Source organism: Pan paniscus, chromosome 9 (genome assembly GCF_029289425.2).
Source record: "Pan paniscus chromosome 9, NHGRI_mPanPan1-v2.0_pri, whole genome shotgun sequence".
Classification (NCBI taxonomy): domain Eukaryota; kingdom Metazoa; phylum Chordata; class Mammalia; order Primates; family Hominidae; genus Pan; species Pan paniscus.
In genome coordinates this window covers 12,284,087-12,299,063 of record NC_073258.2, presented here as the reverse complement: position 1 = coordinate 12,299,063, position 14,977 = coordinate 12,284,087, and the positions used below count along the sequence as shown (strand labels likewise).

Sequence of the window (14,977 nt, the reverse complement as noted above, 5' to 3'; positions counted from 1 at the left end):
TACTGCTACTGAAACAATTGTTGGTCCTTACAGTAAAGGACTAAAAAATGAAGGAGGAAAAAGTGTGTAATCCATGTCCCAAGTGTCTTCATGCAGAGTATAGAAGGAGCTTGTGATTCAGTGTGTGTGGCTTCTGCTTACGCACTCACAAAACCACACACATTTTGTTCATGATTTCCCATAGGTAGACAGTAACTGTTTCTTAAATGAGCAGATAGGCATAATGAAATCCAACAATGATCCCTGTGCACCCTCGCAGAACTCCTGATTTTTGCTTCATAGCCACAACTTACAGCCACTTAATAGGGAGAACTGAGGTTATAGCAAGTTACCTCAGCAGCAGTAACACAGTCCTATCTTGAAAGGGTCTTACAGATGGCATGTAGTACACAGAGACTCTTTAAGGCAAAATCACAACCACCCAGCTTCTAACTACACAGGTACTACATTTCGTGGTATGCAGCTCTAGACCAAAAAGGAGATTAGCATGTATTGAGCATGTAATTTTTACCAGATGTCTTATATATCTGGTATACGTCCCTAAGAAATGAACCAACTTTTGTTGTGTAACTGTTATATAACCTTAGTAATCATCTTCAGTGTCCAACATTTCAGGAGAAGAGACTCAGCTTATTAAATTGCTTCGAAAGAAAACTTATCAGAAACTTTAGTTCTACTCACAGAAAACAGATGAACTCAATTCCAAAGAATAAAATGGGCCAAAGAATGTTTATTGAAAATGGTACCTACTCTTTCTTGGAAAATTATGAATTTTTAAAAATTTGAAACATCCTTAACTTTTAGAGGTGGCAGAAATAGTTTTGGAAAGATGACTCAAGTCACTAACTGAAATTTGGCAATGTAAATTATCTTTAAAATTTAAAATGCAATGTTATACAAGTTTTTTTCAGAGGTTCCAAGGTAGAATATTACTTTGGGAAACAAAATCATAAAGTGAGGGGAAAACAGAAGTGCTAACTGGCAGTTAATTTGGCATTTCATTTATTTTTATTTACTTTCAGTTCTTTTGAAAGACAATTTGGTGTTATAAAAAGAGCAGGGGTTTTGGAACTAAACAAACTTAAATATATATGAAGTGCCTTCTAAATGCCTGCAGAGTTCATTTTCCTTCCCTCTGTTGTTAATCACCTCTTAAGTTTACTCTTACGCTGAAACCCAGCAGGAAGTCCCTGAGAGGAAGGAGGTTTGGTTTGTGTTTATCTTTCCCTGCACAAATTTGGTTACCAGAAAATGCCCTTGAAGCCCAGGGCAGTCTTCTAGAGAGTATGTGAGCCAGGCAACAGCTTTGGTGGGGAGGTAATGGGCTGGAATGAGCAGCAGGAAAAGTGCAGTTCTCCTGAGTCCCTAATTCATGCTATATCCTCATTCTGTGTGTAAGGCCAAGCTGTAGGTTCACTCATATTTCAGTTGTTGTCTCTTTAAAAAGAGTACCCTAAAGCCAAGTAGAAGAAATGTTAAATTATCTGGAGTTTTATGTTTATGTCGTGATGGATTTTATTATATGCCCTAATTGTAATAATATTCACTAAACCTACAGTGACTCCTTTTCCTGTATTTTCTAATTGATATAATAACAGCTTTGATTTTTAGCTGTTACTAAAATACCCATTTTGATAAAGTGACTGAGACTCTCAAGGATCCAACAGCAAGCCCACAGTTGCCAGTTAAAAAGGAGTAAGTTGCTGATTGCTAAGCCTGTACTACCATACGATATTCTTTAGAGAAATCCTTTGATCACATCTATGATTAACTGTGGCCCCTGTGGCCTTATGAACTGTTATAATTCTGCCAGCCCCATGGTGATGTATTTTGTGTGTTCTCACAGAAACTTGCCCCTGGAGTCAGCCAGTTTGCTTACACGTGTGTACAAGACCACCCCATTTGGACAAATCAGCAATTTTGGGAGACAACCTTTTACAATGCAGTGCAGGAACAGGTTCGCTCCCTTTATCTCTCAGCCAAGGAAGACAATCATGCCCCGCATCTGAAGCAAAAGGTAAGAGAGAAGAAAAGAACTCTAATTGTGTGGGATTAGGATTCTGGCTTTAAGGAAAGCAGATGTTCCCAGGGCAAAAAAAAACTCTAGCTACTTCCTGCCAGTGTATTTGGGTTTTATTTAGGGAGCCCTGTGATATCTTTCTTCTGTTGATTTCAGACATTATGTTTTTCCATAATAACTTCTTAATACAGTTCTTCAGCACTAGGATTGTTTTAATATACTTTAATAAATAAGAATTTCCTGGAAATTACTATAGGAAGTTGAATAGAAAGAACAAACCTAAAATAACAGGCATACTTCTCTATGCAACTAACTTCCCTGGAGGAATATCAAATTAAAGTTAATTAACTCCAAAATAAATGTAAAATTTGGTAGTTATATTTTAAAAATGCCAGTAATAAATCTAGGTCTTCTTCTAGGAATATTCTACATGTTTCTCTATGTTTTATCCGCATAAAATATTTTTATGAAAAATATCAAAAAAATTTAAAAATCAAGAAAATTGTTTTTAATTTGAAAGAGTAGTTTTAAATACTCTGAAAGTTTAAAACATCATTTACTAGCTCTCTGGTTTGGGGCAAGTCATGTTACTTCACTGTGCCTTATATCTTCACTGGTAAAATGGATATGATTATTATGAGATTTTAGTGTCTCATATATAAAGTGCATTGAAGAGTACATGGTATGCAGTAATAATAAGTGTTAGAAACTATCATCCTCATGAATTGAACTTAAAGCAGCCTTAAAGGCTGATTATCATTATACTCCAGAAATTTACTGGGCTTCGGGGGTGCTTTTGATAATTTTTTAAGCAGATGTAATGTTAATATTGACACATCTCGAAAGCATTCATAGAGCAAACACATGTCACTGCTTCTTTGTCAGCCATTCTAAAGAAGTCTATCCCGGAGCCAGCCCTAGGTTAGGTACAAGTGAGACCATAGACATACCAGCTCTTCACAAGCTATAAGGTGCTTTGCTGCTGCTTCCTGAGGTTTGTCACATAGTTCCACTCAAGGCCTGTTGGATCTGGGAAAGAAGACTAGGTTTTGTTTTGTGGTTGTTATGTTTTGTTTATGTTTTCATTTTTGCTGATTTAAGCATTTAATAGAATAGTTATTTAAAACATCTATGTTAGGCCGGGCGCGGTGGCTCACGCCTGTAATCCCAGCACTTTGGGAGGCCGAGGCGGGCTGATCACAAGGTCAGGAGATCGAGACCATCCTGGCTAATATGGTGAAACTCCGTTTCTACTAAAAATACAAAAAATTAGCTGGGTGTGGTGGCAGGCGACTGTAGTCCCAGCTACTCGGGAGGCTGAGGCAGGAGAATGGCGTGAACCTGGGAGGCAGAGCTTGCAGTGAGCCAAGATCGCGCCACTGCACTCCAGCCTGGGTGACAGAACGAGACTCCGTCTCAAAAAAAAAAAAAAAAAAATCTATGTTTTTTAAGCTCACCTGAAGTGATGGTTCTCTTTTGGATTGTATTGCTTTATTTTTTAGGATAAGCTTCCTGATGACCATTATCAGGAGAAGACAGCAATGGACCTGGCAGCTGAGCAACTACGCCTTTGGCCTACCCTGAGCAAGTCAACTCAGCAAGAGCTAGTGCAACATGAGGAAAGCACTGTCTTTAGTCAGGCCATTCACTTTGCAAACCTCATGGTGAACCTGCTAGTTCCACTCGACACAAGTAAAAACAAGCTCCTAAGAACATCAGCGCCAGGTGACTGGGAGAGCGGAAGCAACAGCATTGTCACAAACAGGTACCAAAATGTGAACACACAGACCCTCCTCCTACTCTTCTTGGGGCCAGTCTTGGCTTGACAGATAATATTAAACATTTTGAGCAAATACTGCTGTACATATTTCAAAAGTTAACCATTTTTCCTCACCTTTGGACTTGCTCAGCTTTTCTCTCTAAAAGATTCACTTCATCCTACTATTCTTAACCACTTCCCACACTTTCTTCTTTTTTATGACCTAATTTTTCCAAATGTCTCACCCATTACTGATCCAGCCCTTCAGTTACTGTCTGCCAAAGCAATTTACAGAAATCATTCCAAAGAAATTAGTGAGCACCTTCTTGCAAAAGTGGCTGTTTATTTCTCAGCCCTCCTTTTCCTCAACCTTGTAGTCATACCCTCAACCATGCCTTCCTCTCTACCCTCCAGTGACTTCTCATACCACTGAAACTAAAACCCAGTGTTTACCATGGCCTGCAAGGCCTATCGGAATCCGTCCTCTGGCTACTGCTCTGACCCCCTATTTCCTATCAGTCTTCTGTCAAGCAAACTGGTCTCCCTGCTCATGCTAATCCTCAGACACTCCAAGCATATTCCTGCCTCACATCCTTTGTACTGGTATTTTCATTCTGGAATATTCTCACCTAAACAGGCCAAGAATCACTTCCTCACTTTATTTAGGTCTCTGCTCAAATGTTACTTGCCTCAAGAAGCCCTCCTGACTTCTGCATCTTAATAATACCTCTCCCTCTCCTACTTTGCATTGTTTCTTTCATGTCATTTTTTACAACCTGATTTATTTTCATATGTTTGCTTGTTATGTTTCCTTTGTCAGTTTTGTTCATTGCTGTATTCCTAGTGTCTTTGCATATAGTACTCAATAAATATTTGGTTGAACAGATAATTAAATGAGTGAATAAATGAACTTATCAACCCAACAGTAGTGAAATTCTATCCTTCTTAGAGCTTCAGTGATGGGTGCCGCAACATCCTGGTAGTTTGAGCTCGCATAAATTCTTCTCCTCATGCTCCTTCAGGCAGCTCCTCTTCTCTTCCCATTCTCAATTCCTCTTCCAAGCTCTTCTTACTCTATGGAAGACTCATCCACAAGCCTAAATCTCTGGCCCAAACCTTTTAATCTTGTTATCCTAGGTACTTCATTTTTGTCAGGAACACCTCAGAGTTTCTGGTCTTCCAGGCTAGACAACTTGGAATCAGCATTTCACACCATACAGTCAACTGCACAGATCTCTTACCCCCACCCGTATAGAGTTTCTTGTTCATCCTCTGGTTATTTAATGGGAACAACATAGTCTGGCCTGTCAGTCCTTGCGCACCGGGGAACAAGGTCGTGAAAAAAAAGGTCTTGGTGAGGTGCCGCCATTTCATCTGTCCTCGTTCTCTGCGCCTTTCACAGAGCTTCCAGCATCGGTATGTTGGGCCAGAGCATCCGGAGGTTCACAACCTCTGTGGTCCGTAGGAGCCACTATGAGGAGGGCCCTGGGAAGAATTTGCCATTTTCAGTGGAAAACAAGTGGTCGTTACTAGCTAAGATGTGTTTGTACTTTGGATCTGCATTTGCTACACCCTTCCTTGTAGTAAGACACCAACTGCTTAAAACATAAGGATGTTTCAGTTCCTCCATTTAACAGATATGAAGAGCATTTTAAGAGGTGCAGCCTCTGGAAGTGGATCAAACTAGAACTCATATGCCATACTAGATATGTTTGTCAATAAACTTATGACGTGAAAAAAAAAAAAAAAAAAAAAAAAAAAAACATAGTCTGGCCTTTATCACTTCAAGCCCTAATTATAACAGTCTCTTAGTTGTTTCATTTTTTATTCTTCTTTCTGCTGCCAAAAGGATCTTCCCGAAATGATGCTTTCCCATTCCTTCACTACTCATAATTCCACAAGACTCTGTTTCAATACAGGACCTATCTGTTTAATTTGTAAGATATTCCTTAGCTGTCACAGCTTTATCTCCATTCTCCATTGCCAGTGACGTTCATCTTCATTATAACAAGCAATAACTATATTTTACATTTCTTTTAAAGTTTTGGGCCAGGCATGGGGCTGACTACCTTATAATCCCAGCACTTTGGGAGGCCGAAGCGGGAGGATTGCTTGAGGCCAGGAATTCAAGACCAGCCTGGGCAACATAGTGAGACCCTATCTCTACAAAAAATAAAAATTAGTCAGGTATGGTAGCACACACCTGTAGTCCTAGCCACTTGAGAGGCTGAGGCTGGAGAATCACTGCTGCAGGAGGATTTCTTGAGCCCAGGAGTTTGAGGTTACAGCTAGCATCGCTGCACTCTCACCTGGGTGACAGAGTGAGACCCTGTCTCTAAAATAAATAAATAAATATAAACAAATAATAATCATTATAGATGACAGTGCTCTCTCAAAGTCTGCATATTGATGGCCATAGTCTCTGCTTAGCTTTACTTTAACAATCTCTAACACTGATTCAGCTAATGTGGTTGGCTTTGCAGAAAAGAGAAGTTAATAGGAGCAGACAAATGAGTCTTTTCCCAGAGTCTGATGGGTTGAACAGTAAGAGCTGAATAAGCAAGAAGGGCAGAGATTGAGCTTTCACATCTGTTCCATTTCAAATTTGTTCCCTTCTCTTGCATGATTTTATCATCTACAGAAGAATGCTGGCTTCAAAGTGGCCAAATGGGTTGCAGTTAACTCAGAGAGTGATAAATCCTGGCAAGAGAAGGGACAGTTTGGTCCTTACATATGGAAGAGTACGCTTGTTGCTGAGAAAAATTCTCTTACTTTGCCTACCAGGGAACATGTTCCTCAGTTGCCAAGTAGCCAAAGATAGCCATATTACTTGTTCTCTATGTAATAATTAACTTGGGAGGACAGGTTGCTTTAGAAGGCCCAGGGAGTCCATAATAAATGAAAGAATCCTCTTTTGCTTTATTTTCTGTGGTTCCTGCATTCCTTTTGGGAGAGTGACAAAAGGTATTCCTTACAGAAGCAAATCTGGGTCCAAACAAATTTCCTTACAGAAACTTACTGCCTGACAGTAGTTTCCAAATGTAGACTAGTAGAACATTGTGTTTTATCACCATCACTTACCAAGGAGCCATGGAGTTAAGTGAGCCTTCTACTTGAGTAGACATCACTTTGATCATGTTTCTGTCGCTATGTAAATTGACTACTATATAGTAGTCATTTGTTGCATTTAAGTACTGACCATGATTTCTTTCCTTGACTGTCTTAGTATTGCAGGAAGTGTAGCTGAGAGCTATGATACAGAGAGTGGGTTTGAAGATTCAGAGAATAATGACATTGCCAATTCTGTTGTGCGGTTCATTACCCGATTTATTGACAAAGTTTGTACAGAGAGTGGAGTTACTCAGGATCACATCAAGAGCCTTCATTGCATGATACCAGGTAATCACTCTGCAGATATTAGAGAATCAGAATGTTGGAGATTATTGAGTTTCAGCATAAAACCTGGCAATACATGTCTTCCATTATAGTTCAGCCATGCTATTTATTTATTTTCTGATTAGTTTTTAAAATGTTTTTAAATTGTTGTAAAATACATATATAACATAAAATAATCTAAGTGTACAATTCAGTGGCATTAATTACATCTACAATGTTGTGCAGCCATCACTATTATCTATTTCTAAAACTTTTTTATTACTCCAAACACTCTACCCATTAAGCAGTAACTCCTGTTTCCCCTGGTAACTTCTAATGTATTTCTGTCTCTATAAAGTTGCCTGTTCTAGATATTTCACATAAGTGGACTTAGATAATATTTGTACTTTTGGGTTTGGTTTATTTCATTTAGTATAATGTTTTCAAGGTTCATACGTGTTGTGGCATGTATCAGAATTTCATTCCTTTTTATGGCTGAGTAACTTTCCATGGTATAGCTGTCCCACATTTTATCCATTCATCTGTTGATGGACATTTGAGTTGCTTCTCCCTCCCTTTTAGCTATTATAAATAATAATACATGAATATCCACATATAAGTATCTGTTTGAGTCCTTTCATTTCTTTTGGGTATATATGTAGAAGTGGAATTGCTGGGTCATAATGGTAATTCTCTTTAACTTTTTTGAGGAACCAGTAAACTGTAATTAACTTTTAATTCTAAAATATCCAGAATTTGTTTTTATCCTGCTTGTCTGTGTTCTTTCATTTTGAATACTCTGACTCATCCTAGGAATTGTAGCTATGCACATTGAGACCCTAGAAGCAGTACATCGAGAAAGCAGAAGACTTCCGCCTATTCAGAAGGTAATTCCAGACTACATGCTTTCAGGGTATAGCCTCTCTTCTTAAAAACAAACAATAGACTGCTATGTGCCAGGAAAGGATGTTCACCTAACCTTTGACAGACACTAACTCCAGTTTTAATGATATGTTAAACTGTCAGAGAAGTGTGTCATATAGAACCTTATAAAAAGGATACTGAAATAGGAACAGAATCTTTTCTTAGATTCAACAAAGGAGCAATAATAACCTCTCATTGAGTCTACTTTTATAGGCAGGGCATAAATTAGGAACATTTCTAACCTCTAAGCCCAACCCAAGATTTTATACTGTGCCTATTTTCTCCCCCTCCCCCACCACCAAAAAGGATTTAAGGCAATTATCATAAAAAACCCAGGTTTCTGAATCTGACTATACATCCCAAACAGCTGGAAAGTCTATTAAAAATTCAGAGTCCTGGACCCAACCCCAGCCTCCTGAAATGGAGTACCCCAGAGCATGTCTGGGAATCTGTATTTTAACAAGGCTCTCAGATGATTACTTTGTAGTCTGGCGCCAGTAGACTATGGTTCAGGACCCTCTTGCCTATATAACAGAACTTTATAATAGAACAAAAACAAATTGAGGCCAGGAGCCATGGCTCACGGCTATAATCCCAACACTTTGGCAGTCCGAGGCAGGCAGATGACTTGAGCCCAGGAGTTTGAGACCAGCGCCTGGGCAACATGATGAAACCCCATCTCTACAAAAAATAATTTAAAAGTTAGCCAGCCGTGGTGGTGTTATCTGTAGTCCCAGATACTCAGGAGGCTGAGGTGGGAGCATCACTTGAGGCCAAGAGGTTGAGGCTACAGTGAGCTGAGATCATGTCATTGCACTCCAGCCTGGGTGACAGAGCAAGACCCAGTCTCATAAATAAATAAAAAAATAAATAAATAAATAGGTAAATTCATTCATTCATTCATTTAGTCAAAGGAGTGAGCAGAAGGCAGATAGGTAGGAATATAATTCTATCAGAAACCTGAGACACAGCGATTATTATACTTTGGCTTTACATTTAGCTCTAAACTCACTAGAGCCAACAAAAATAATAGTGCTGATTAGTTTTTATTGCTTAGTAAAAAATAAACATATTAGACCTTCAGGAGAGATTTTTTTTTCCTAGCCCTAAACTCTTCAGAGGAATGTATCATATGGTTACTGAGTCAGAATTTCCTGAGTTGTGTAAATGTTCATTACGTGGCCAAGGACAGGTCTAGTTAAAAGCTCGTCCATATTTTTTGTTTTTTTGAAAAACAAAATAATGTGCAAATAATTTCAAAAGTAATAATGTTCTTTGTATAAATTTGAGCATAAAAGAAATACACATTGTAGAAAGTGAAAGTCCCCTGCAGTCCTCCCTATACTACCTCCACCTCCACCCTTAACTGTGATACCATTGCCTTTAACAGTTTGGTTCACAGTCTTACAATTCCTATTCTTTTTCCAAAAATGGGATTATAATGTACATACTGGTTTCTAACTTGCTTTTTTAACTAATCTATGTATTCTGGGGTTTTTTTTGTTTTTGTTTTTGTTTTTTTTTGAGATGGAGTCTTGCTCTGTTGCCCAGGCTGGAGTGCAGTGGCACGATCTCGGCTCACTGCAACCTCCCCCTCCCAGATTCAAGCGATTCTCCTGCCTCCGCCTTCTGAGTAGCTGAGATTACAGGCGCCTGCCACCATACCCAGCTAATTTTTGTGTTTTTAGTAGAGGCAGGGTTTCACTATGTTGGCCAGGCTGGTCTCGAACTGCTGACCTCAGGTGATCCACCTGCCTCAGCCTCCCAAAGTGCTGGGATTACAGGCGTGAGCCACTGCACCCGGCCTTCTGGATATTTTTCCATGTTAACACATATAGCTCTATGTCATTTTTTAAAGGTTACAAAATGTTTCATTGAATGAATATTTCAGATATTTGAGTTATTTCTCAATGACTTTACTTTTACACAATTCTGCAAAGAATCCTCTCACATTTGGGTATATAAACTTCATTTCTGCCTCTTACCAAATCAGGTTTCTCATGTGACTATCTGGGAAGTCTGGCTTAAGTTTTTTAGGTCTGTAACTGAAAAGATAACCGTGGTCTAAGTATTAGAAACTCCACAAAAGTTGTGTTTAAAATACTTTTCTATGGTGGCTCATGCCTGTAATCCTAGCACTTTGGGAGGCTGGGGCAGGTGGATTGCTTGAGGCAGGAGTTTGAGACCAGCCTGGGCAATGTAGCAAGATCCCATCTGTACAAAAAAAATTTAAAAATAAGCCAGGCATAGTGGTGCATGCCTGTAGTCTCAGCTACTCAGGAGGCTGAGGTCAGAGGATCTTTTGAGCCCAGGAGTTTGATGCTGCAGTGAACTATGATTGCACTACTGTATTCTAGGCTGGGCAACAGAGCAAGACCCTGTCTCCAAAAATCAATCAATTCGTCAATCAATCAATCAATCTTTTTCTGTTGTAAGCCCAAGATTCTTAGACCTGCTCTGCTGCCAGGAGAAGAAATTGTCTGTGAGGGTCTTCGAGTCTTGCTGGATCCTGATGGAAGAGAAGAAGCTACTGGAGGTCTTCTCGGAGGCCCTCAGCTCCTGCCAGCAGAAGGAGCCTTGTTCCTCACCACATACAGGATTCTCTTCAGAGGAACACCCCATGATCAGTTAGGTATGACTCGACGTGCCATCAGAACATGGGTATCTGTGTGGTACATGAGGTCTCCATCCCATCTGTGCACAGTGATTTGCAGATCATTTTAAATCCAAAGTCAGCTTTTTGCCACACAGGTATTTTGGTGAAATACTTTAGTCTGACAGAGCTAATGATAATTTGGGTCATAGTTTTTTACTTGAAGAACAAAGTGTTATCTTCTAAACAATAAATCAAGGGTTCATTTGCTGAAATGATCATAATTTCATTTCATGAGGCAGAGTATTATACCCTAGAGATATTCACTCTAACTGCTGAATATATCCCTTGCTGGTTTGTCCACGCTTTCTGAGTACTACAGTTAACTGTAAAACTAAGGTCTTGCAGATACTTGAACCTTTTTGTGGAAGGATATGCTAACTATCACAAGGTTGTCCAGCACCAACTAATCCCACTTCCCTCTTATTCCATTCCAATTAACCCCACTTCCCTTTTAGCAGACAACTTCTCTTCTACTTGCCAAACTCCTATAACTTCTGTTTCTATTTTCTACTATTCAGTACAGCCTTCTATATTGGAAAGGAATAGCATGCCCTACCAGAAGTAATCTACATTATCTTCTTAAATTCACTATAGTCTATATGTAAAATGCTCTTGTTGATAGGAAAAGCACATAATTAAGACTTTGGGCAAAACAACAGGACTCCAAGTCAAAGCTCAGTGACTTAAATCACTTAACCTTTCTGGACTTTATTTTCCTCTTTTATAAAATTGGGAGATTGGGCTTTCATTGGTGATAATTCAGTGGTTCTTAATGTTGGCTGTATATTTGAATTATCTGGGAATCTTTAAAAAAAAATACCAGTTTCTGGGCCCAACCCTCAAACAATTGTATTAGAATCTGAAGCAGTAGAAATAGGGAGACCCAGGCATCTGTGTATTTCTTTAGCCCCACAAGTGATTGTGATTGAGAACCACTGGGCTAAATGGTCACGAAAGTGCCTTTCTCCTTTGAAATTATGTATGCAGTAGCATTTGATGAGTATGCACTATGTGCTACTCATTTGTTGGACAAGTGAATTCAGATATATAAAATGTATTCTCTTTTAAATCTTAACAGTTGCATTATTCCTAGGTTGAATAGAATCAAGATGGCTTAGTACATCAGTCATAAAAGACTGCTTACCATATAATGCGCAACAGTTCATAAAATTAAATAAGGAAAGATGAATTTGTAAGAATAGTTCTGCTTATTTTGAAAAAGTGAAAAGGAGAAAAAAGTGTCTTAGCCTGCTCCTTCATATTGCTATACACAAATTGTATTTGAAAGTAAACGTATTTTTAAAAGAAACTATGCAGTACTTACAGTTTTTTATAGTAGGACTTTTGTGAGGTTAATGGCCATAAACACACATTTTGGACACGTAAACGTGATACTTATGTGGTCATTTAAATTGCTGTAATTTATTTATTTTAAAGTTATGCTTAGTGTGAAATCTCATATTCTCTGCCTTTTCCTTGCTTATGTGGTCATTTAAATTGCTGTAATTTATTTATTTTTAAGTATGCTTAGTATGAAATCTCATATTCTCTGCCTTTTCCTTTCAAATTTTGAATTAATTTCACTTAGGAAAATTATTTTTGTCAAAGAAAATCTTTTTATTTCCTTTTAAATTTCTAATTTAAAATTTATCCTTTGATGACACATAGAAATATTATAATTTTACATGTTATATAAATGTAGGTGTTAAATACATCCTAGAACTTAAATCCTATGTACATCCTGACTTTGCTTAGCCTCTGGATATGAGCTTGATGTAAAAAGATAGTCAGAATTTTTCTAGATTACAGATTGATAGATCCAGGGAATTAGGATTCTGATTATAATAAATGAAGAAATGTATGAGCTGTTAAATAAGATGAACCTAGTTCACATCTCCCCACCCCCTCCCCACCCTGGCTTACTAGCTGGGAGGCCTTGTTCATTGCCACTCCTGTTATGTTCCTCTACCACTGCCTAAAATGCTCTTCCTTTCCCTTCTGCAAATCCAGATTCTACACTTCCTTTAAAGCTCCATCTTCTCTCTCAATTCTCCCAAAAATCATTTTCTATCCAGCTAGCATGCAGAGATCCTTCTCTGAAATATTTAAATCCCTGTAGACTGTTCCCTCAAACGTAGGAGCTAACCACATATTATTATATTCTGCATGTGACTCTCCTCCCACGGGAAATTGGAAGCTCTTCAAGGGAGGTCTTGAGTGTGCTACTTTTTTTCTAGACTCTCATCTTCATAACCTCAGGTACTTGATAAATAATTATTTATATTTTCCCATGTTTGCTTTAATAAACTCCTAAAAATCTTGCGCTTAAGTCCAGGCTTGTTTTCCAAAGGCACATATATATAGTATAACATCTTTTACATATTTGGAAACAAACTTTAAAAACCTATTCTCTTTTGCTTTATCCTTACATTAAATATCTTGGATGTCTTTTCAATACTTGAGGAGTTTTTTTTTTTTTTTTTTTTTTGTAAAACCTCCCTTCCTATAAAATTGCCTTAAACCAGGTGATCTTATGTGGCACACAGTAGGTTGGGGAGATAGAAAGAATGAAGGCAGTCAGGCTGTGACAGTTTCTTCACTCGAGGAGAGGACTCTGTCTCAGGAGTGGCAAGTCACTTGTCTCTAACTTCTCAGATTTCCAAGAATTCCAGTTCTTGCCTCATTCCTTCTAGTCAAGGATCCCTTCTACTGCCTCCTGTGCTAGTTGTGTGAAATGTAAGTCACTTGCCACTCCTGAGACATAATCCTTTTCTGGAGTGAAGGGCACTTTCTTTCACTGCATCCCTGGGCAGTGTCCTCTTCAAATACATTTCTCTAGCAGAGACTGATGAAGTGAGCAGTAGACACTCTAAAAGTGAGCTATAAAGTGTTGTTGCTGAAGCTGTGTCCTGTCTATTTACAGTGGGTGAGCAGACAGTTGTGCGGAGCTTTCCCATTGCCTCCATCACCAAGGAGAAGAAGATTACAATGCAGAACCAGCTACAGCAGAACATGCAAGAAGGACTGCAGATCACATCAGCATCTTTTCAGGTATTAAAAAAGGAAGCCATTGTTTTACTATTCAAAAATTTTCAAAAGTCAAATGATATTATGGCCATTTTGTGTGGTCATGTGCTCAGAAGTTAAGAGGATGAGAATGGGGAAGATCATAGGGTCTGAGAGGGTAGTCATCAGCTGAGTAAACTCATGAATAGTCTTGGATTTAATCCCTGGAGCCCCTTAGCCAACTCAGAGTACCAGCAGATACTCAATAATGAGTGATCTTAGAAACTTAGACAAGTGTGATTGGTTCTTATTCTCTGCCAAGTTATACCTCAATACCTGTTTGATGAAGCCTTTAGATAAAAAGCAATTATCTTGTCATCTGTTTTGAAGGAAATGCCCTGTGGCTGTTCTATGGAAAGGTAAACAGTATAGCTAGGGCTAAAGTTCTATTGGTACTAGTTGCATACCCCTGATAAAGCAAGAGGTTTTCCAGGGGTTTATGACTGTATCAGAACTCTGTAGAATTACTGCAATAATTCAATAATTATTGAATAATGCAAACCAGACCCTGGAAGAAGTGACCTTTTCTTAGTTTTTCCTGTTTTTAAATTCTCAGTTTGCAATATTTTGCTTGTCTTATTCTTCATCACTTCTCAGATTTCTAAGAATGCCAGTTCTTGCCTCTTTCCTTCTAGTCAAGGATCTCTCCTATTGGCTTCTATGCTAATTGTGTGAAATGTAAGGCTGCTGATCTTTAGGCTCCAGACCTTCTCTCATCACCTGAAAGCATTGGCTGCCTAAGGATTTCCTCACTGTTCCGACTACCAAAGAACTCCACACTCAAATATTGCCTAGCTGTACTGATTAGGATTCTAGTCAAACGGATTTTTTTTCTTCCTACATTTGTTGTATCTGGGTAGGAAGAGACCTTATTAGGCCAAATTCTCTATCTGGAACCAACCAGTTGAGAAATGAGAAGGGCCTGTTTGCTATACAATTCCCTATCCCATTGTAGAAGAAATAATCTTAAAGAAACTGACTTGAAGATACATGATTTTCCTTGCCAACTAGCCATTTATGGCAAGTAAACCTTTTTGAGCCTTTTTTTATTTTTAAAAATTTAAAAATTGTATTGCATGTTATCCAAAGTCCCTTCGACCTCCAGTCTTGCCATTTTGTGTTATTATATTCTGTTGTTTGGGGGAAAGTCGCCAGGAAATCCTTAATGCGTCTTTTG

General features: G+C 38.5%; 2 protein-coding genes across 4 annotated transcripts in view; both read left to right on the top strand.

Annotated features, from left to right (window-relative positions):
- The window catches only part of SBF2 (SET binding factor 2), a 528,888-nt gene that overhangs the window by 446,647 nt on the left and 67,264 nt on the right, over positions 1-14,977 (top strand). For all 3 annotated transcript variants that reach the window (XM_063608381.1, XM_003818147.6, XM_055094099.3), the window contains exons 18-23: positions 1,847-2,017; positions 3,523-3,785; positions 7,006-7,178; positions 7,968-8,041; positions 10,515-10,710; positions 13,658-13,785. In XM_063608381.1, coding sequence (XP_063464451.1) covers positions 1,847-2,017; positions 3,523-3,785; positions 7,006-7,178; positions 7,968-8,041; positions 10,515-10,710; positions 13,658-13,785 — 1,005 coding nt within the window. The remainder of the gene's footprint in view (positions 1-1,846; positions 2,018-3,522; positions 3,786-7,005; positions 7,179-7,967; positions 8,042-10,514; positions 10,711-13,657; positions 13,786-14,977) is intronic.
- LOC134731223 (cytochrome c oxidase subunit 7C, mitochondrial) lies at positions 5,081-5,535 on the top strand. Its single transcript, XM_063608382.1, has one exon. The coding sequence runs from the start codon at positions 5,198-5,200 to the stop codon at positions 5,387-5,389; it is 192 nt and encodes a 63-aa protein (XP_063464452.1). The 5' UTR covers positions 5,081-5,197; the 3' UTR covers positions 5,390-5,535.